Source organism: Bos indicus, chromosome 5 (assembly GCF_029378745.1).
Source record: "Bos indicus isolate NIAB-ARS_2022 breed Sahiwal x Tharparkar chromosome 5, NIAB-ARS_B.indTharparkar_mat_pri_1.0, whole genome shotgun sequence".
Classification (NCBI taxonomy): domain Eukaryota; kingdom Metazoa; phylum Chordata; class Mammalia; order Artiodactyla; family Bovidae; genus Bos; species Bos indicus.
The window spans coordinates 80,044,315-80,065,012 of record NC_091764.1 but is presented as its reverse complement, the minus strand read 5'-3'; the positions used below and the strand labels follow the sequence as shown (position 1 = coordinate 80,065,012).

At 40.3% G+C, this 20,698-nt stretch overlaps 1 protein-coding gene across 3 annotated transcripts in view; it reads right to left on the bottom strand.

The window, feature by feature from the left end:
* Window positions 1-20,698, bottom strand: part of TMTC1 (transmembrane O-mannosyltransferase targeting cadherins 1) — a 312,150-nt gene that overhangs the window by 36,195 nt on the left and 255,257 nt on the right. For all 3 annotated transcript variants that reach the window (XM_070789893.1, XM_070789894.1, XM_019961394.2), the window contains one exon: window positions 3,496-3,604. In XM_070789893.1, the coding sequence (XP_070645994.1) occupies window positions 3,496-3,604 (109 nt within the window). The remainder of the gene's footprint in view (window positions 1-3,495; window positions 3,605-20,698) is intronic.

Below are 20,698 nucleotides of genomic sequence, written 5' to 3'. Positions count from 1 at the left end.
TACATTATATAGTTCAGACATTAGTTCAAGAAATAAAAATATGTGATTGGTTTGTGAGTTGATGCATGTTCCTAAAGATTTCATAAAAGCTCCAAGGAAATCTAACTCCCCATGAGATGGGGAGGTGGGTGAGTGTTGGGGGAGGAAGTGAAAGTTGAATTGAATCTTGAAAAGTGGGGATGATTTAGAAAGAGAGAAAGAAAAGATGGCATTACAGGGAGATGGAACTGTGTCAGTGTCGGTAAAGAGCTCCCCCTAAAACAACATACCTTGTTATCACTGGTATTAGTTGAGTGAGTGACATTGTCTTTTACCTTCAGGGTAATTTTCATCAAGAAGAACAATTAAATGTTTATTGTATGTCCTGGCAAGTTGTGAAGAAAAAAAAGATGTGACTGATCTTGAAAGTGAAAGTTGTTCAGTCGTGTCTAACTCTTTGTGACCCCATGGACTATACAGTCCTTGAAATTCTCCACTCCAGAATACTGGAGTGGGTAGCCTTTCCCTTCTCCAGGGGATCTTCCCAACCCAGGGATCGAACCCAGGTCTCCTGCATTACAGGCAGATTCTTTACCAGCTGAGCCACAAAGGAAGCCCAAGAATACTAGAGTGGGTAGCCTATCCCTTCTCCAGGGGATCTTCCCAACCCAGCAATCGAAACAGGTCTCCTGCATTGCAGGCAGATTCTTTACCAACTGAGCTACTAGGAAAGCCTGATTTTAATGCAGTGCTTTATTCATTTACAGAGAATTGAAGCAGCTTTCAAACATAGAGAACACAAATTGAATAAAACAAATTGTTAAGGAAAATGATAAACCCAGTAAAAGCAGTACACACAGAAAAGTAGCCTATCCTGTCAAGATGGCAGTTATTTGGGGGGTGGGGCCAATGGAGACAAAGCTAGAATTGATTTTCTTAGCATTTGTAAGATTTTTCATGCGTTAGATTAAAAAATAAAGCAAAAAACTTGTAGTTCAGGAGAAATCTAATATTGAGCCATGAGAGAAATTTTCCCTTGAGTCCTCATCCAGAAGCCACTGAACAATGTAGCAAGTGCTGCCCTCAACCCAACCCTGGTCTGCAGCTGGAAGGAGTAACTTCACCTGGCTGTTCTCACACTGTCCCTCACTGCAGCCCAAGAGCACGACCCTGAGGCACAGTTTGTTACATGAAACACTGCCCACATGCCCAGCATCTTTTACTCATCTTTTTACTCATCTTTTACTTTCAAGATGAGTAAAACCTTGGTCATGTGCTGGACTGGAAGGGTTACATGGTCTTTAGATCTTATCCATTCATCTTGCGGCTCAGCTGGTAAAGAATCTGCCCACAATGTGGGAGACCTGGGTTCAATCCCTGGGTTGGGAAAATCCCCTGGAGAAGGGAAAGGCTACCCACTCCAGTATTCTGGCCTAAAGAATTCCGTGGATTGTATAGTCCATGGGATCACAAAGAGTTAGACATGTCAGAGTGACTTTCACTTTTCATTCACTCAGTATTTACTGACTGCATATAATGTGACAGACAAGGGAGGAAAGTCATGAATAAAAAAGACAGCCATTCTCATGGAGATTGGCTCACAGAAATATTCTAATGGTGGGAGGAAGATCACAGACATAAATAAATGTATGTTAGATGCTGATGAATGCTTCAGAGAGAAATCAAAGAACGTGCGGGGCAGTGAAGGAGTTGTTTCGAAAGGGTAATCATAGATAGCCCTTCCATACAGAAATGTTTGGGCAGAAACCAGCACAAGATGAGGAAAGAAACTCTAAGATGTCTGGGAGAACAGTGCTGGGAGAAAGGGCACAGTTAGTGCAAAGGCCACAACTGTGTGTGGCTTGTCTGATTAGCTGCAAGCCACCAGCCAGGCAGAGGCAGGGGAAGGTCTTCCATGAAAATGAAGGAGCCAGGATGAAGTGAGAAAAGGGAATAATGATGGAATCTTTTCTCCAGAAAACTCCTACTGTGTCTGCTTCAACACAAACCAAGGCAGCTGAGGACTGCCATGTCTACCATAAAACATGAGCATCATCATTTTAGCTTAAACTTTGTGTTAAAACATGCATTAAAATCTCTCACGACAGACACAGGCCTTTGTCTAAAGCCCACCTACACTATATGGAGACTAGCAGAGCAAGACAACTAGATTTATCACTTGTGACATTTAAATAGCCACTGAATGTCCTAATTTTGTTTCCTGGTGAAATCTCCAAGGTTTTTCAAATGCAAACTGCACCCCTGTGTACCTGACAACATCAAATCATTCATTACATTTAAGTCAATGCTGGAGGGCATCTTTCAAAGGTGTTGAGTTTGAGTTTAATCTTAAAGACACTCTGGAAATTGTATAATAGCAGAATCTACCTGCTATTGAGGGCACTTATGTGTGTCAACAAAACTCTATCATCAGTTTAGAGAAGACAATTTCTATTTGTTTTCCCACAGCATGGGGCATGCATCCAGGACACTGAAACATGGGATCCAATGGTTTGCAGCCAGGAGCCTGCATGCATAGTGAGTCGTGTCTGACTCTTTGCAACCCCTTGGACTGCAGCCCGCCAGGCTCCTCTGTCCATGGATTTCCCAGCCAAGAATACTGGAGTGGGTTGCCATTTCCTTCTCCAGGGGATCTTCCTCACCCAGGGATTGAACCCACGCCTCTTGCATTGGCAGGTGGATTCTTTCACCACTGAGCCACCTGGGAATTTTAGATACAGCGAAAAGGAGGGAAATCAAAATACTTCTCCATTTTATGCCATGAAAAATGTTCTCTCTTAGGAGCCTGTCCTATGAGACTCTGTGATCTTCTGATAGGTATTAAGACATAGGATCTATAAGATTATTGCTAATTGTTTCCATATTGAGTTCAGAGATCTTAGTCCATTAGCAATTCCCCAGAAAAATATAAATGAGTAGTAATTGAACAAGCAAATATCACGTACTGTTCATGACGGATTTTGTCCCAAAGTGATAGAGAATTTAGTAGTGGTTTATAATGGACCATTTTAGTCTAGAGACCCCATACGTGCACAAAGAATACTGGAGTGAGAAACCTAGATTTGTGATTTCTATCAAGAGGAAAACTGACATACAAATTAGTTGTCCATTATGGAAAGCCACTCCAGTACTCTTGCCTAGAAAATTCCATGGATGGAGGAGCCTGGTAGGCTGCAGTCCATGGGGTCGCTACGAGTCAGACGAGACTGAGCGACTTCACTTTCACTTTTCACTTTCATGCAATGGAGAAGGAAATGGCAACCCACTCCAGTGTTCTTGCCTGGAGAATCCCAGGGATGGGGGAGCCGGGTGGGCTGCCGTCTATGGGGTCGCACATGAGTCGGACACGACTGAAGCGACTTAGCAGCAGTAGTAGCAGCAGCATGAACTTACAAGTTAAATGATATAAAAAAATCTGTGTATTATAACATTAATTTATACATTCAACAGAAACAGTTAAGAAGATATTATATGAAACTAAATGGAAACAATTACCTGCTCAGCCAATAATGAAGCTAAGCTTGAATATGCATCTGCAAACTCTGGACCATATTTAATGGAATCCTTCAGTAAGGTGATAGCCTCTTCCTTTTTCTCCTGAGACCTATGGATTATAAGAGAGGTAAAAAGGATATCTTTTAATAAAACTTGAAATCCTCTGATTAGACTTGAAAATCTCATTTCTTTTAACAAAGATTAACGGATTCACTCTGGATTTTACTGCAAATAAATTAAACTAGACTTCCTCCAGGTGCTAACAAGTTTCTGTCTCTGAATTCTCAGTGGAAAGAGATGTTAAGATGTAAATGATGCTGCAGATTATTCACTGATTTCTCTACCTTCCATTTCCTGCTATGCACTTTTTGAGAATTCTATTTAAAATTTTATAAGTTGTTTAAATAGAAAGTTCAACCTTCAGAGGAGCAATTTTGGGCACATGACCTGGGCGGCACGGGAGCCACTTATAACGTGGAGGATGGTTCGAGCCCCTCTCATACTAGCTACACCATTACAGGCTGGGCTCTTAATAGAAGCAAGCCAGCCAAACTGCCCATGTCCATCTTTGCTTTTCTATCTAAGAGAGATAGCTCTTATACATAATTTGTGAAATTATGAGATACTGGCTGGCAAAGAATGACCAGCTATTTTATCCTCATATTTTTATTGAAAATTGGTCTGATGGTCTTCTTTATTTTAGTTTTCTCCCAGTGATTACATTTTTCATTCAAAGAGGACTCAAGGCCTGAAAGTTATTATTTTGGGTGAAAGTTCTCTTTTCTGTTAGTGCTATGGGAAAACACTGGGTCATTAGTATGATATCAGTGTCTTAGAAGCCAAAAATGTACACCGGCAGTGATCAACGCTGCCATCAATGCAATGCCACAAACCCTGACCACTTGCTAAACTCTAGACACTGTAACTGACAACAGAGGTGGAATAAAGAATAGAACCCTTAGAACTATGAAGGGCACGTAGCCTAAGGGCCCCTCAACTTTATCAGTTACCAACGCTGAATTGTATGCTTATGTTTTTACTATATAGGATCAACAATCATTTATTCAGCAATGAATATATACCAAATGCTCTGGTCAGTTTTCACATAACATTAATTCTCACAACAATCTCATGCAGCAAGTATTATTGTTTTATCATACTCATTTTTCTAATCTGAAAATTTGGATTCAGAAAAGTTAAGTGACTTATCATGTTCACATAACTAGGACTCTGAGTCAAGCACCAGTGCTCTTCCCTCATACCGTATCTGCTTACTCTAATTGCTTAAAATCCACCTCTTATGACCTTGATGCTCAAAGTGTGATCCATGGATCAGTATCTTCGACATCACCTAGCCTCTGGTTAGCAATGCAGAGTCTCAGGCCCCAATAGGAGGTAAAAAATTCATACCCTTCATTCAAAAAAGATTCTCAGGTAATTTGTACACACACTGAGATTTCAGCAGCACTGCTCCCTGAATTATCAAAGGCACCTGAGAGTAACTCCTGCCACAAAACGTCTATGCAGGGCTTCAGGCTCTATGGGATGAAGATCTATAGGGGAAACCCAGTACTGACTCCATACGTTTGAGTTCCAAGTGCTAAAAGTAGCATGCTACAAGGCTGTTTTCTATCACAGACCTTGGGAAAAAAGCCATGTTTCCAGCACAGATACTGTGTTTACTACCATTCGGTTGAGCAAACATTTATCACCATAAATTGTAGCTGTTTCCCAGGGGATGTGCCTGTCCATGCTATCCTCTCCTTTTTGGGATCTAGCTAACTCCTACTGGGCTCCTCTTGATATCAAGGTGTAACACCTGCCTCCTTAAGTGGCTCATCCTTGGGATGGGGCTTTAAAGATGCATAGTTTAACAAATCTGCATTACAGCTCTTAAAGCACTAAGTTGTTTTCTTGTTGATCCATTCATTTAGTCGTTAAACATTCAAAGAGAGTCTATAAGACTCTATGGAAGCTCACTATGTTCACATACACTTGGGTTTCTCTTCTAAAATAAACTTCCAAGTAATTCTTCCATGGGCACATGTTTTTAAATGAAAACATATTTTTAATCCTGGTAATTTAAGTATTGATTTCATGGTTAGAAGAACTCTTCCTCCAAGGATTTTGTGAATCTTTATTAACATTAATTTGGAAATTTCCCCAAAATCCAAAGGAAGATACGGATTTAGAAAATTAAGGCTGAAAATCAAGCCCCTCAGGACATAATTTAGCTCGGATATTCTTTAAAATCAGCAAAGAAAAAGCCACAACAATTTGACAGCAAAGATTTAATGACTTGCATTTGTTATGACTCACATCAATTAGAATGACAGCTTAACCTTTTGTATATAAACTCAGTGAGATTAATTACCATGTGCAGTCCATGAATCTAAATACTTGAGGTTGTCCATTCACATTCATGTGACATATTGAAAAAGTTAGCATCAAAATTATTCACAGGGAACTTTGAATTCTTTATGAAAAACTGTACCTCTGTTCATCTCTGCAGGGACTGACTGATAAATTTTTAAGAAAACACATCATCCTCTAATTTCATGTGGTGTGTAAATATTACAAGATACAAAGACTGGGGCAGAGGAGACTCTTCGTCTTGGCTCTGCATTCCTGGAGGACTCTATTTTCCCTGGGAGCCTCTGACAGTCCTTAGTTCCCAGCAGGGGTCAGGAACATGACAAGTTGATAGATAATTATAAAAGTTTTTAAAGAAAGTCCAAGAAATTGGTAAGTGGTAATTCTGTTGCTGTTGTTTATGTTTCTGAAAGGGAGAGGACTAGTAGGAAAGATATATTTCTCCTGTAGATCTTTCTTGTTCACCCTTTGGTAGGAGTTATGAAACTGGTGTGCTTTTGAAACATTCAGTTCATTTCAGTTCAGTCGCTCAGTCATGTCCGACTCTTCGCGACCCCATGACCACAGCATGCCAGGCCTCCCTGTCCATCACCAACTACTGGAGTTCACCCAAACCCATGTCCATTGAGTTGGTGATGCCATCCAAGCATCTCATCCTCTGTCGTCCCCTTCTCCTCCTGCCCTCAATCTTTCCCAGCATCAGGGTTTTCTCAAGTGAGTCAGCTCTTCACATCAGGTGGCCAAAGTACTGGACTTTCAGCTTCAACACCAGTCCTTAAAATGAACACTCAAGGCTGATCTCCTTAAGGATGGACTGGTTGGATCTCCTTGCAGTCCAAGGGACTCTCAAGAGTCTTCTCCAACACCACAGTTCAAAAGCATCGATTCTTCAGCACTCAGCTTTCTTTATAGTCCAACTCTCACATCCATACATGACCACTGGAAAAACCATAGACTTGACTACATGGACCTTTGTTGACAAAGTAATGTTTCTGCTTTTTAATATGCTGTCCAGGTTGGTCATAACTTTCCTTCCAAGGAGCAAGTGTCTTTTAATTTCATGGCTGCAATCACTATCTGCAGTGATTTTGGAGCCCCCCAAAATAAAGTCAGTCACTGTTCCCAACGTTTCCCCATCTATTTGCCATGAAGTGATGGGACCAGATGCCATGATCTTAATTTTCTGAATGTTGAGCTTTAAGCCAACTTTTTCACTCTCCTCTTTCACTTTCATCAAGAAGCTATTTAGTTCTTTTTTACTTTCTGCCATAAGGGTGGTGTCATCTGCATATCTGAGGTTATTGATATTTCTCCCGGCAATCTTGATTCCAACTTACGCTTCATCCAGTCCAGCATTTCTCATGATGTACTCTGCATATAAGTTAAATAAGCAGGGCGACCATATACAGCCTTGACGAACTCCTTTTCTTATTTGGAATCAAGCTGTGGTTCCATGTCCAGTTCTAACTGTTGCTTCCTGACCTGCATACAGGTTTCTCAAGAGGCAGGTCAGGTGGTCTGGTATTCCCATCTCTTTCAGAATTTTCCACAGTTTATTGTGATCCACACAGTCAAAGGCTTTGGCATAGTCAATAAAGTGGAAATAGATGTTTTTCTGGAACTCTCTTGATTTTTCCATGATCCAGCGGATGTTGGCAATTTGATCTCTGGTTCCTCTGCCTTTTCTAAAACCAGCTTGAACATCTGGAAGTTCATGGTTCATGTATTGCTGAAGCCTGGCTTGGAGAATTTTGAGCATTACTTTACTAGCGTGTGAGATGAGTGCAGTTGTGCAGTAGTTTGAGCATTCTTTGGCATTGCCTTTCTTTGGGATTGGAATGAAAACTGACCTTTTCCAGTCCTGTGGCCACTGCTGAGGTTTCCAAATTTGCAGGCATATTGAGTGCAGCACTTTCACAGCATCATCTTTCAGGATTTGAAATAGCTCAACTGGAATTCCATCACCTCCACTAGCTTTGTTCATAGTGATGCTTTCTAAGGCCCACTTGACTTCACATTCCAGGATGTCTGGCTCTAGATCAATGATCACACCATCATGATTATCTGGGTCATGAAGATCTTTTTTGTTCAGTTCTTCTGTGTATTCTTGCCACCTCTTCTTAATATCTTGTGCTTCTGTTAGGTCCCTACCATTTGTGTCCTTTATTGAGCTCATCTTTGCATGAAATGTTCCCTTGGTATCTCTAATTTCCTTGAAGAGATCTCTAGTCTTTCCCATTCTATTGTTTTCCTCTATTTCTTTGCTTTAATTGCTGAGGAAGGCTTTCTTATCTCTCCTTGCTATTCTTTGGAACTCTGCATTCAAATGCGTATATCTTTTCTTTTCTCCTTTGCTTTTCGCTTCTCTTCTTTTCACAGCTCTTTGTAAGGCCTCTTCAGACAGCCATTTTGCATTTCTTTTTCTAGGGGATGGTCTTGATCCCTGTCTCCTGTACAATGTCACGAACCTCCATCCATAGTTCATCAGGCAGTCTGTCTATCAGATCTACTCCCATAAATCTATTTCTCACTTCCACTGTATTGTCATAAGGGATTTGATTTAGGTCATACCTGAATGGTCTAGTGGTTTTCTCCACTTTCTTCAATTTTGGTCTGAATTTGGCAATAAGGAGTTCATGATCTGAGCCACAGTCAGCTCCTGGTCTTGTGTTTGCTGACTGTATAGAGCTTCTCCATCTTTGGCTGCAAATAATATAATCAATCTGATTTCGGTGTTGACCATCTGGTGATGTCCATGTGTAGAGTCTTCTCTTGTGTTGTTGGAAGAGGGTGTTTGCTATGACCAGTGCGTTGTCTTGGCAGAACTGTATTAGCCTTTGCCCTGGTTCATTCCACATTAACTTATAGCAAATAATCACCTAAGTAGAACCTTCCTTGTCATATAGTATGTAATTACTATGTGAGAATTAAACTCTGTTTCAACCTGTTTCTGAATTCAATAGCATCCTTTTCATATCTGCATTATGTATGGCCCATGTTTCTTTGTTAATTATCCTATATTAAAAAAACAAGGATGATATTCCTATAATTCTATTGGATTATTATTCCAGCTTGGAGTGCATCTTACTCAGTTTTACTTGCTAACACTTTATTTCATACCCTACTTCTAGTTCCCTCTTTGCCCTCCTTCTACTATATACAGACAACTAAATGATACTTTTTTTTTCCCCTAGAGTATTGCTCTCAACACATTGCCTTATATAAAAAAAATCTTCATTAATTCCCTACTACTCGCAGACTCTTAGTTTAAAACCCCCTATAATATGATTCTAAGCACCATTACAAACATACCCAGTGGAGTGGACTAGTGGGTATGAGTCCAGCCAGACTGAGTGACCTTTGACATCTATCCTACAGAACCTAAAAGATCACAACTCCAGCACATCTCTGCCCTCACTGTATGTTAAAATCACTTGGTGTACTCATAAGAGACCTTAGTGTTCTGAGATTGTAGTGCTCTTACTAGCTCTGATTATCCTCTCATCAGATCTCCTAACCATGTAACACAATCACAGACCATATATATGCTACCTTTCTTAAATTTTCACTTTATTTTGAGTCTCCATTAAGAAAAAAAGATAGTAGGGGAATAAAAGCCTGGATCTGGCCTCCAAAGGGGCAACTGCCCCCTTGTTCTTCAGTTCAACATTCTGAAGAGCAACTAGGCTTGAGCCTATTTTGCTTCTCAAGATCCTGGCACTGCACCTAAAGGGTACCCCCACTGCCTCCAGCAGGAGGGTGCGAGTCTGTCACTGAGTGCTCCACACAGTCAAGTTTTCAAAGCTTCATGTTTCACAGTAGCTCTTTGCTGAACATTTATTCACTGCTAAAGACAGAGTAAGTGATTCCTTTGCATCATTTAATTCCTATTAAGCATTTTGAATTATGCATAATTATTTCCATTTTAAAGATTTAGAAAACAATACTAGTAACCACCAGACCAACAAAAATTTTTAAAAACCCTGAGATTTGGAGTGCTCACAGGATTTGCTCTTAGCACACAGCTACTATAACACTAGGATTCAACTTGGAACTTCAAATTTAGCATGTTCCATCACTGGGCCATGATTGGCATTTCTGCATCCTTTTGTCACTCTCTGTCTGTGACCATTATTAGACTGTAAGCTCCTTCATAGGCAGGACCCATGTCTTATTAATTTTAGTTACTTCTTTCATCCCAGAGACTAGTAAGGTAATCTGTACAAACACAAATCCAATAATTACTAAGTTATTTTTTAAACCATGTTTTTACTATTTTCTTCATTCCTAGATCTTTATAAGTCTTCCCAATTAAGCTTTAAAAAAAATAACAGAGGTGAGTGATATAATTATTTTATATCTCTGTTTCTACAGCCCTTTCAATATTATAGGAGTGATCCTAGGAACAAAGAAGCACCCCAAGCCTTAGACTCATAAGAAAATTACAATATAGCTTCCATTTATTGAGCACTTCTTATTTACCAGGCAATGCTAAGCAGCTTCTCTGCGTAGTAGCTAAAAGCACAGACTCAAAAACCAGAATGACTTGGTTCTGACTCTACCTCCAATATTACTGCTTTCTTAGGCAACTGTCTGATTGCCCTGTGTCCATTAAACTTATATTCTGTCTTTAAAAATTAGTTTCTGAAACTAAGGAGAATGCAGTGCTTTTGAAATTCCTTCCAAAGTAATATACTTCTGATAGGGAGAGAGTAAAGGGTCAAAGTAGGTGATTAAAAATAGTTAATCCTACTAGGGGATTGTAAGTAGAAAAAAATATGTGAGACCCCTGTAAATTAATGATTACTCAAGAAAGCAGGTTCACTTAACAACAAAACCAAGCAGGCTTGCTTAGCAATAAAACCATGCAACCGAAGCACGAGACATGCCCCCAAACAACAAAACAATGGCGGCATGAGACCTACATCCTGCCCAGTGAACTCAGCAAGTTAATAATCTCTAGGACACACTCCCTGCATACATTAAAAAAATAAAAAAAACAATAATATGTGGATCTTTTTTGACCATATAGGGACAAGAAAACTTCCCTGCTCAAGCTGGGAGAGGAGATGATGATGGAAGCATGATGTCGACTCAAGAAAGTCAAAGAAGGTCTTCTCCACCTCTCCACTTTTTCTTTGATTAAAAAATTTAGTCCACTAAGTTCTCAGGTGTGGCACTCTCTCACCAGCCTGCTTGTAAGCCTACCAAGTGTCCTATTCTAATAAATCATTTATCTATTCCTTTGCCTCATGGTGAATTCTTTCTTGGCTGAGACATGAAGGACTATGGTGCCGGAGCTCTTCAGAGCCTCCCCTCTCCCTCCCCTGAAATGCCACCAAACAGCTTTACTGTCACATTTCAAACTACTCATAAGAAATTAAAGTTAGATGGTAGAGTAATTTTTCCTGTGTCTGGTCTGATATCACAAAGGATTTTTAGTATAAAGTTGTCACTAAGTACACAAATGAATAGCGCTGCACTGAATGTAAAATAACCCAGTAACTGAAGCAGTCAAAACCCCTGGAAACCTCATTCTTAGGCAAATGCCAAGCTGAGAAGGCCTAAATGGCAGGCTGATAGTTCAGAATCCCCTCAGCTGATGTTGGAGCCACACAAAGGAGTGGGTCTTCATTTTGCAGGGGTGATGGCTAAAGGTGAATATTTAGGCAAGAAAGAATCGGGAGCAATTTTAAGCCTCTTTTTCAGTCATGCCAGGAAAGCTTCTTAGAAAAGAAAGGTTTAAGTAGTTATTTCCATGTAAAAACGAATAACAAGAGAGGCAGAAAATTTCAAATAGACATTACAAAATGCTTAATAAAGGGAATTACCTATGTATTCTGACAGTACAGATCACCTCTGGGACAGCATTCGACAGTATTAAAACTCCCTAATGCATTCTTTTGGCTCTATAATAGGCAATTTAGGGAAATCCAAAGCCCATTATCAATGTAAGCCTCCATCTATATAGGAATGCTCTGTTAGCCCTTTAGATGGAATTGACAAGTCAATTCAAAAGGTGGAAAATATGAAAGTAACATTTTCACCAAGCATATGATTCACCAAGGATGCGTATTTCCTCTCAACAACCAAGCAAGTCCACAGGCTGTTTTTCTGAATTTCAGAGAAAATGCTTTAAGTAAATAGATGGGGAAACAGTGTCAGACTTTATTTTTTTTTGGTCTCCAAAATCACTGCAGATGGTGATTGCAGCCATGAAATTAAAAGACACTTACTCCTTGGAAGGAAAGTTATGACCAACCTAGATAGCATATTGAAAAGCAGAGACATTACTTTGCCAACAAAGGTCCGTCTAGTCAAGGCTATGGTTTTTCCAGTGGTCATGTATGGATGTGAGAGTCAGACTATAAAGAAAACTGAGCACTGAAGAATTGATGCTTTTGAACTGTGGTGTTGGAGAAGACTCTTGAGAGTCTCTTGGACTGCAAGGATATCCAACCTGTCAGTCCTAAAGGAAATCAATCCTGAATGTTCATTGGAAGGACTGATGCTGAAGCTGAAACTCCAGTACTTTGGCCACCTCATGCGAAGAGTTGACTCATTGGAAAAGACTCTGATGCTGGGAGGGATTGGGGGCAGGAAAAGAAGGGGACGACAGAGGATGAGATGGCTGGATGGCATCACCAACTCAATGGACGTGAGTCTGAGTGAACTCTGGGAGTTGGTGATGGACAGGGAGGCCTGGCGTGCTGCAATTCATGGGGTCACAAAGAGTCGGACACAACTGAGCGACTGAACTGAGCTTTTCATAACAGGTGAATAAAATGACAAAATGAAACCTCAGTACATCCCCCATCTAATTAGGCATGGGCACACTTCTTTATCCTGAGGGCAGGAGGAGAAAGGGGCAACAGAGAATGAGATGGTTGGATGGCATGAACAACTCAATGGACATAAGTTTGAACAAACTCTGGGAGATAGTGGAGGACAGAGAAGCCTGGTGGCTGCAGTACATGGGGTCGCAAAGAGTTGTACACGACTTAGTGACTGAACAACAACAACTGACGTGGAAATTCATATCACACTGTGAGGCCTGTCAGAGCTTCTATGAAGGCTTCTGCAGGTACTGATGGAACTATCAGAGAACTCCAGAAAAGTGGAAGAACCAGGGAGAAGTAAATCTGCTCCTGGGTTAGGCAATATTATTTCCTGTCTGCATCCCGAATATCCTCATCTGTCAAACAGTCACCAGCTGAAGACTGATAATCCTGTAGGACCTAAAATATTCGGTCTTCACTTTTCCCTTAGATCAACTGTTCTCAAACTTTAGTGCTTAAGAATCAGTATAGGAAAGGATTTTCCTGGTGGTCTAGTGGTTAAGATTTTGTCTTCCAATGAATGCAGGGGGTGCGGGCTCCAACGCTGGCCAAGGAGGTAGGATCCCACATGTCTCACAGCATCCCCACACACACAAAAAAGAAATATATATATATATATATATATATATATATATATATACATATATATAAAACAAAAAAGCAGTATTATAACAAATTCCATAAAATCCTTAAAAAAAATCAATATGGGTTTGGTATAAGGAAGGATCCCAGGCCTCCTAAGATTCAGTAGGTCAGGGGTAGGGTTGAGGAATCTTAATAAGCCCCCCAGGTGATTCTGTTGAGGGTGGTCTTCAGTCTATGATTTAAAAACCCTGTCCTGCTTACTATGTGGGATCTGAATGATCAGTCGATCCTTAATATAAAGCTACATGTATCAGGATGAGGAAAGCTAGAAAAAGGAGAGATAAGATTTTCTGGAACAATCAGAGCAAAAAGCTGATTTGCCCAGATGAGCAACATTCCAGATGCCAAGTGATATAGGGAGGCTGCAGATGGGGTGCCTGGAGGGTGACACTGCAATTGGAAGAGCAGCTGTTTTGCTCATAGAAGCTCTGTGGCCAAGTTCTTTTGTGTGTCCAAGTTTTAGCTCCTGTGTTGTCCACATATGTATCGACAGCAGTAAAAGTCTCCTAATATTTTGCAAGCAAAATGCCTCTCTTAGGTCTCCCTTAGGAACTTCCAAAAGGCTAAAATCCTGAGAAGGGGATCCTGGGACCAATAACATCTTCCTCACTGATTTCATAAGAGAAATATTAACTAGAAATTAGATCTTGTTCATAATGTGCAAATTTTGCCATTGAATATTTGTAGTTTCACAGGGAATTTTCCCTTTGGTTATACAGCAGTGGGACTGTTTTTCTCATGTGTTAAGTAACAACATTCGCTCTGCCTCAGTAACAGATATTTAGCAAAAGCAAATAAGGCTTCAGCACATTTTCCTGTGGTAATTAAGGACCTGTTAAGTTTGTCAATTTAGAAAACTTTTTCAAATCCTGTGTAAAATCTCATGACACATGCATTTAAACTGAAAGCAGATGCTTGCTTTGAAAAAAATATTGACATTTGGGGAGAATTTAGGAAATGCAATAACAGAAATAAATGGATTTGGCAATCCCCTTGCATGCAGTAAAATTTCCTATTAACCACAGTGTGAACCTGGAGTGCTGGGCAGTCTCTTAACTACCATTCCTTTGCTGGGGTGTTTTGCTGTTGGATCCAGGAACAGTGTCTCTCACAAAGGGAAAAGATAGTGACTTTAAGGGAGGGGCAGAGGAAGCTGACATATCTTTACCAGTTCCTCTGAAAAACTGAACTGTGAAAGTCAAATTGTGAATGTCTGACTAGAAGGCTGTCTTTACAGAGTGCATATTTTTCTGTGGCTCTACTGTCTTTCCTAACAGAAGTAAAGAAGAAAACTGGATCCTACCCTGTGTAGCCTCTTTTATGTTCTAGTTTACTGGGTGATGCAATGGAAACCTAGTTTACGGGTGCTTGCCCTAGTTTTTCTGCTTCATTCTTTATGGAAGCCACATAGGAGAACAGTCTGGAGGACAGATTCATATATATTCGTGGTGAAGAATGAATTTTTTTTCAATTCAAAGCCATACTCACTATAGTTAGAATTATGAGAGTAGATCCCCTGTACGTCTCCCTCCTGCTTGCAGTGGGTTTGCAGAACCAGAGTCAGGTGTCTGGAGCCATAGTTTAGGAGGTGACAGGGGGGCCCACCCTGTGTGGTGTGGGTGGTCTTTAACACTTTTCTCCCCAGCTGAAAGCCAAGGCAGGGAATGATGGACAGTTCTGACATGGTCTAGTCACCAAGCTACAGACATGGAAACAGGGCTCACACAAAGACCTCACACAGGGCTGGTAGGAGTGGGTCCTGAGAAAAGGTTCTTCCCAAGTCTCCTCCTCTTATGCTCCTTTGGCTCTTTATCTGCTTGGTGAGGTCCCTGCCCTGAACCCTGGCAGCAGGAAGCTTGTTCCTGATGGCCTTGCTCCTGCATGTGTGAAGCCAGTTCTGTACCATGAGTACACAGAGGTGGGTTGAGGGGTGGGGCCAGTCTCAAGTAGCATGTCTTTGAAGCAAACAAAATGCTGATGCTAAGCTCTTTAGCAATTTGAAGGAAAGCAGAGAAATAATGTCCCCAGGTTTGTTCCTGGAAAATAAGGCAGCTGAGACTAGCTTGCTTTAGGCAGGATTCATTTACCCCATAGATAACAGATCATCTGGATGACACAGTTGAATGCATGTCCCTGGTTTAGGCTCAGGCGGATTGCTATCTAAATCCCGGCTCTGCTCTCACCAGCTATAGGACTTGGGTTAGATGTTACACCTCCATGAGCCTCAGTGGCCGAATCTGTAAAAGATGCACAGTTATCTCTACCTCTCGGGGTTCCTCTAAAGAGTGGAATAAACATGCACGCACGGTGTGCTTACCAGAGCGTGGAGCGTGTGGGAGGATGCGGTAACTGCTAGCTCCATGTGCTCCTCCCTTCCTCTCCAGCTGAATAAGCATCTGGAATTTCTACCTGAAGGCTCACTAATCTCTCAGCAAAGGGGCAATGCTGCTCCAAGGCAGGATTGCCTCTGAAGGGAACAGGGACTTTCAAATTTCTGATCTTCCATTTCCATTTCAGTATAGAGATGAGAAACTTGGAGTCATAGTGAAAACCACTGATTTTTGCAGCAAGAGAGCCTTACAGAATCATCTGGTCCCATCTCTTATTTTGAAAAGAAGGAAAGTGAGTCTCAAGGAAGTGGAATATTGACTAAAGCTGTTCAACAGCAGGAACAGAAAATGTACCACCTACTTCTGATTTATTATTAATTTTAGCCAAGAATATGAGCTCCAAATTGAAGTGAAAAATTACATCCCTAGGCTAGTAATAATAACTAAGGCTTATTTTATCTTTATTGGGGGTTAGGTCCTACATTAAGTATTTGCATGCATTCTCTTGTTTAGTACTCATGAAGGACCTGGTTACTAGCAGTATTTTTACTTTGTGTTAGTCGCTCAGTCGTGTCTGACTCTTTGCGACCCCATGGACTATAGCCTGCCAGGCTACAGCCATGTAATTCTCCAGATAAGAACACCGGAGTGGGTAGCCATTCCATTCTTCAGGGGATCATCCTGACCCAGGGATCAAACTCAGGTCTCCTGCATTGCAGGCAGATTCTTTACCATCTGAGCCACCAGGGAAGTCCTATTTTTACTTTGTAAATGAGTAACTGGAGCCATTGCAAGATCAAATTGTTTTCCCAGGGTCACACACTACTATGTGGTAAAGCAGAGATCCAAACTCACTAAGCTCTACAGCTCCTATTCCTGAGGAGAGCGCAGGGAGAGTGCAGAGTGCAGCCATGTGATGCAAGCAAGTATCTGGCTCTGGAGGTCTCGCTTCACAGCTCATGGCACATGACGTCCCTCACCATCTCCCAGTTGGTAATGAGGGAGTGAAGGTACCTGCCCTCGGGAAACCCTTAGTAGGCAGGTACATGAGATGTGAGGAAGTGCTCTGTAATTTATCATTCAAGTGTTAGTTACCGTTCTTTTTACCTGGAAGAAGAGAGGTGGCAGAAAGGTTGAGGGCATACAGCCCTACAATGCTGTTCAGCAGAGAGGCGGCACAGCAGGAAAGCACCAGAGTGGGCCCTGCATGAGGCAGGGAGTTTGGCAGAATTAGTAAGAAGTCAGCAAGAAGGGAGGGAGTCTCAAAGGCCTCCTTCTCCTCCTCAAGGTGCTTCCCAGGACCGAACTGTAGGTCATAGGCAAGCATGGCCAGAGGGGACACAGACAGCATGCACAGTCCCATCCTTGGCATTTCTCTTCCAGGCCTACACAGAGCATTTTTAGATTTGAAATTTTTTGCGGATCTCTACCACATTAAATTCTGAATTTAACCTCTATGTGAAGGCAAAGTTGATCTCCAACTGAATTTGAGATAAACAGTTGCTCAATTTTTATTTCCAGTGAATTTCCAGTGAACACCTGCATTTCTAGTATTGTTTTCATTGAATTGTACCTTCTTTAAGCTATGAGTCAACAGTTATTCCGAGCCTATTCCCAGTACAGGAGTTAAAGAGCACTAGATTGAAAGTGAGGCCAGGAAAGATTGTGAGAATTAAAGGAGTGGGAACATGATTTTCAGGACAGGTAAGACCACTGAAAACTCCTATGCTTGACAAAGTGGTCTGGCCTGTTTAATTATATTCTGTCAGAAATACTTATGCAAGGAAAAAATGATGACCATCCAACACTTTCAAGAGAATATAAACAAAACTGGGGTTCTTGAAAGCTTGCTTTCCCCAACAGCGCTTCCTGTGCACAACTGTTTTCTGGCCTCAGGAGTGTTTACTGCAGCCATCACAGCAAAAGAAAGGACTGAGAAAAGGGACCCTTCCCTCTTCCTTGCAAACCATGCTATAGATTTAAAACAACTCACTCATGCTCTCATCATTAGTAATCACAGCATGACTCAGAAGAGTTTTTGTTGGGGGAAAGTTACTTATGAAAATATTTCAACAATTAGCAATCTGTATATATATATACACACACACATATATATGTATATATATAAATAACACCCAAATCTTAAGAAAGTAGGTAAACATTCTCATCATTTCTCTGATAATTCAGTTTTGTACAGACATGGAATATAAGATGATAAAATGCAAAGAAATAATATTTTGGATGAACTAGAAGAATTGTCACTTAAAAATCTTTGTAATAGTCTCTCAAATGTAGTCTGCATGTTTCTATGTCTTGAATGGTGACAAGGAGTCAGCTTGGCTGGGAGTCTGGGTTTATACAGTGTGGCAGAGTGGCAGAAAATAAAGAAGAAAGGGGCAGGATTGTGGGAAGTTTTGTATATTCACACTATATGTGTGTATGTGATGGGCAATCAATGAATTTCTCAGTTCTCCTACATGTAGTGGGAAGGCAGAAGAAGAGCAGATGCAGGAAATAGAAAAGAAAGATAATGTGTTATGAGCAACAAAATAGAGAGCTTCAGAGCACCAGGGGTCAACAGGATCATATTCTTTACCTCAGAGAAATCAAGGGGAGTGAGAGCTGAGAGAGTCTTTAGAATTCACAGCTGATATTAAGAGAGCAGCTCCAGAAGCTGAATGAACAGGTAAGGGGGAAAGGGAAGCAGTAAGTGCTAACTATTCTTTTTGCCAGTTTGATCAGAGAAAGGAAGGAGTGAAGAGAACCACTTAATGGAGTAGCTGAATGGAGACATTCCCCAGAAGAAGTAGGGCATGTGGAAGTTTGTGGAATGGGAAGAATCTGAAGACCGAAGAGAATGCTCATGATAATGGGCAGGGAAAGGGAGAGAAAAAGAACCAATAACATGTGGATTTTACACTAACAGCTAATGGCTAAAATAAAAGACTGACAACACCAGATGTTAGTGAGGATGCTAAGCAAGTGGATATCTCACCAATGCAAATGGATCTTTTCACCAATGGAGTGAAAAGTGGTACAATTACTTTGGAGAACTGTTTATCTGGCAGGTTCTTAAAACAATAAATATTTATCTACCCACAATTCTATTTCTAGATATTTACCCAAGAAAAACAAACATACAAAGACTGGGACATAACTAGTCATGGCATGAATATTCATGCTGACTCAAGTCTATAAATAAACCAAGTATCTACCCACAGGAAAATGGATAAACAAATTCAGGAATTTATACAATGAAATACTACTACTCATCAATTTAAAAAAATGTACCATGTAACAACATGGATAAGGTTCAAAAAATCATGCTAAATGAAATTATACAGATGCCCAAAAGTATACATTAAATGAACTTTAAATGAACTTCTGTAACTGGCTAAAACTAGTTTGTGGTGAAAAATTTTGATCTGAACAATGATTGCCTCAGAGGAGGGAGTACCTTACTGGAAAGAGGCATGAGGCATCTTTCTGGGATAAATGTTATATGTTATTTTGTAGGTAAATACAAGAGTATATAAAAATGTCAAAACTAATTGTACCAAACAAAAAATATTGTGCATTTTTGCATATTAATTATGCCTCAATTTAAAGCCACACAAACACAGGTGTGACCACTAGGCTTATTAGGGAGACAACACAATTCTTCTTCTGCTGGAAGAGCAAAAAAAGAGGACATCTATGAATATGTAGGAAATGAGACAGGGGCAAGGGAAGCTACAAAAATTAACCTTGAATGACTTGAATATTCTTAGTAAAAATAAGGCATTATGTCATCTTCTGGGTGTGTGTATAGGCACTGAGGAGGGGAACAAAGGATACATACATTAGGAAGACAGAAAATATTTGGGAGGTATTACTAGACCATAATGGAGGAATTTCTAACAGCTATAATCTCTGATTGTATTTTTTCCCATGATGGTGTCTTTAGAGTTTTGTAAGGATCACATTCAATTCAGATGTATGTTTTTACCTTTAACACTTGATAGATTGGATGAAGGTCTACGACATACATACAGAGATGATAACCATACATACATATACATCCTGGAGTGGGAATGGTGCAGTGAAAAACAGTATTAGATTACTATAAAAATAAAATTAGATATTAGAATGGTTTGTGATCTCTCAAACTACAATACATAACAAATCTTATAACTGAATATTTAATTTGGGGAGGGGTGTTTAGAAAAAAATGCTTAAAATGGCTCCTGGGGTGGGGAGGTGAGTGATAATGAGAAAAAAATTGAGACATATCGGTCTGAGGAAAAGTAAAATGCATGCAAAGGGGGGTACCCTGAGCTGGGGATACAACTGAGCAAGTAAATGATGTTCAAGCTGTGAGTCTAAGCTGAAGTTACATATATTAATGAAATAGAGCAGATAAATGAGAGATGGGATTATAAATTCTTATAGTTAGTTTCTAAACTCATAGTGTTGTGGCCAGAAAAGATGCTTCATATGATTTCAACTTTCTTAAATTTACCAAAGCTAGCTTTGTTGGCCAGCATGCAGTCAATCCAGGAGAATGTTCCATGTACACAGAGAAGAATGTATATTCAGCTGCTTTTGAATGGAATGCTCTATAAATATCTATTAAGTCCACCTGCTCTAATGTATCATTTAAGGGCTGTGTTTCCTTACTGATTTTCTGTCTAGATGATCTGTTCATTAATGAAAGTGGGTGTTAAAATCCTCCACTATTATCGTTATGGTTGATTTCTTCTTTATGGCTGTTAGTATTTGCCTCATATATTGAGGTGCTCCTATGTTGGATGCATATATAATTATAATTGTTATACCTTCTTCTTGGATTGATCCCTTTGTGCCCCTCCTTTGTCCCTTGTAACAGTCTTTATATTTTAAAGTCTATTCTATCTGATATGATGATTGCTACTATAGTTTTGTTTCTTTGGATTTCCATTTGTATGGAATATCTTTTTCCATCCCTTCACTTTCAATCTGCACGTGTCCCTAGATCTGAAAGTGGGTTTCCTGTAG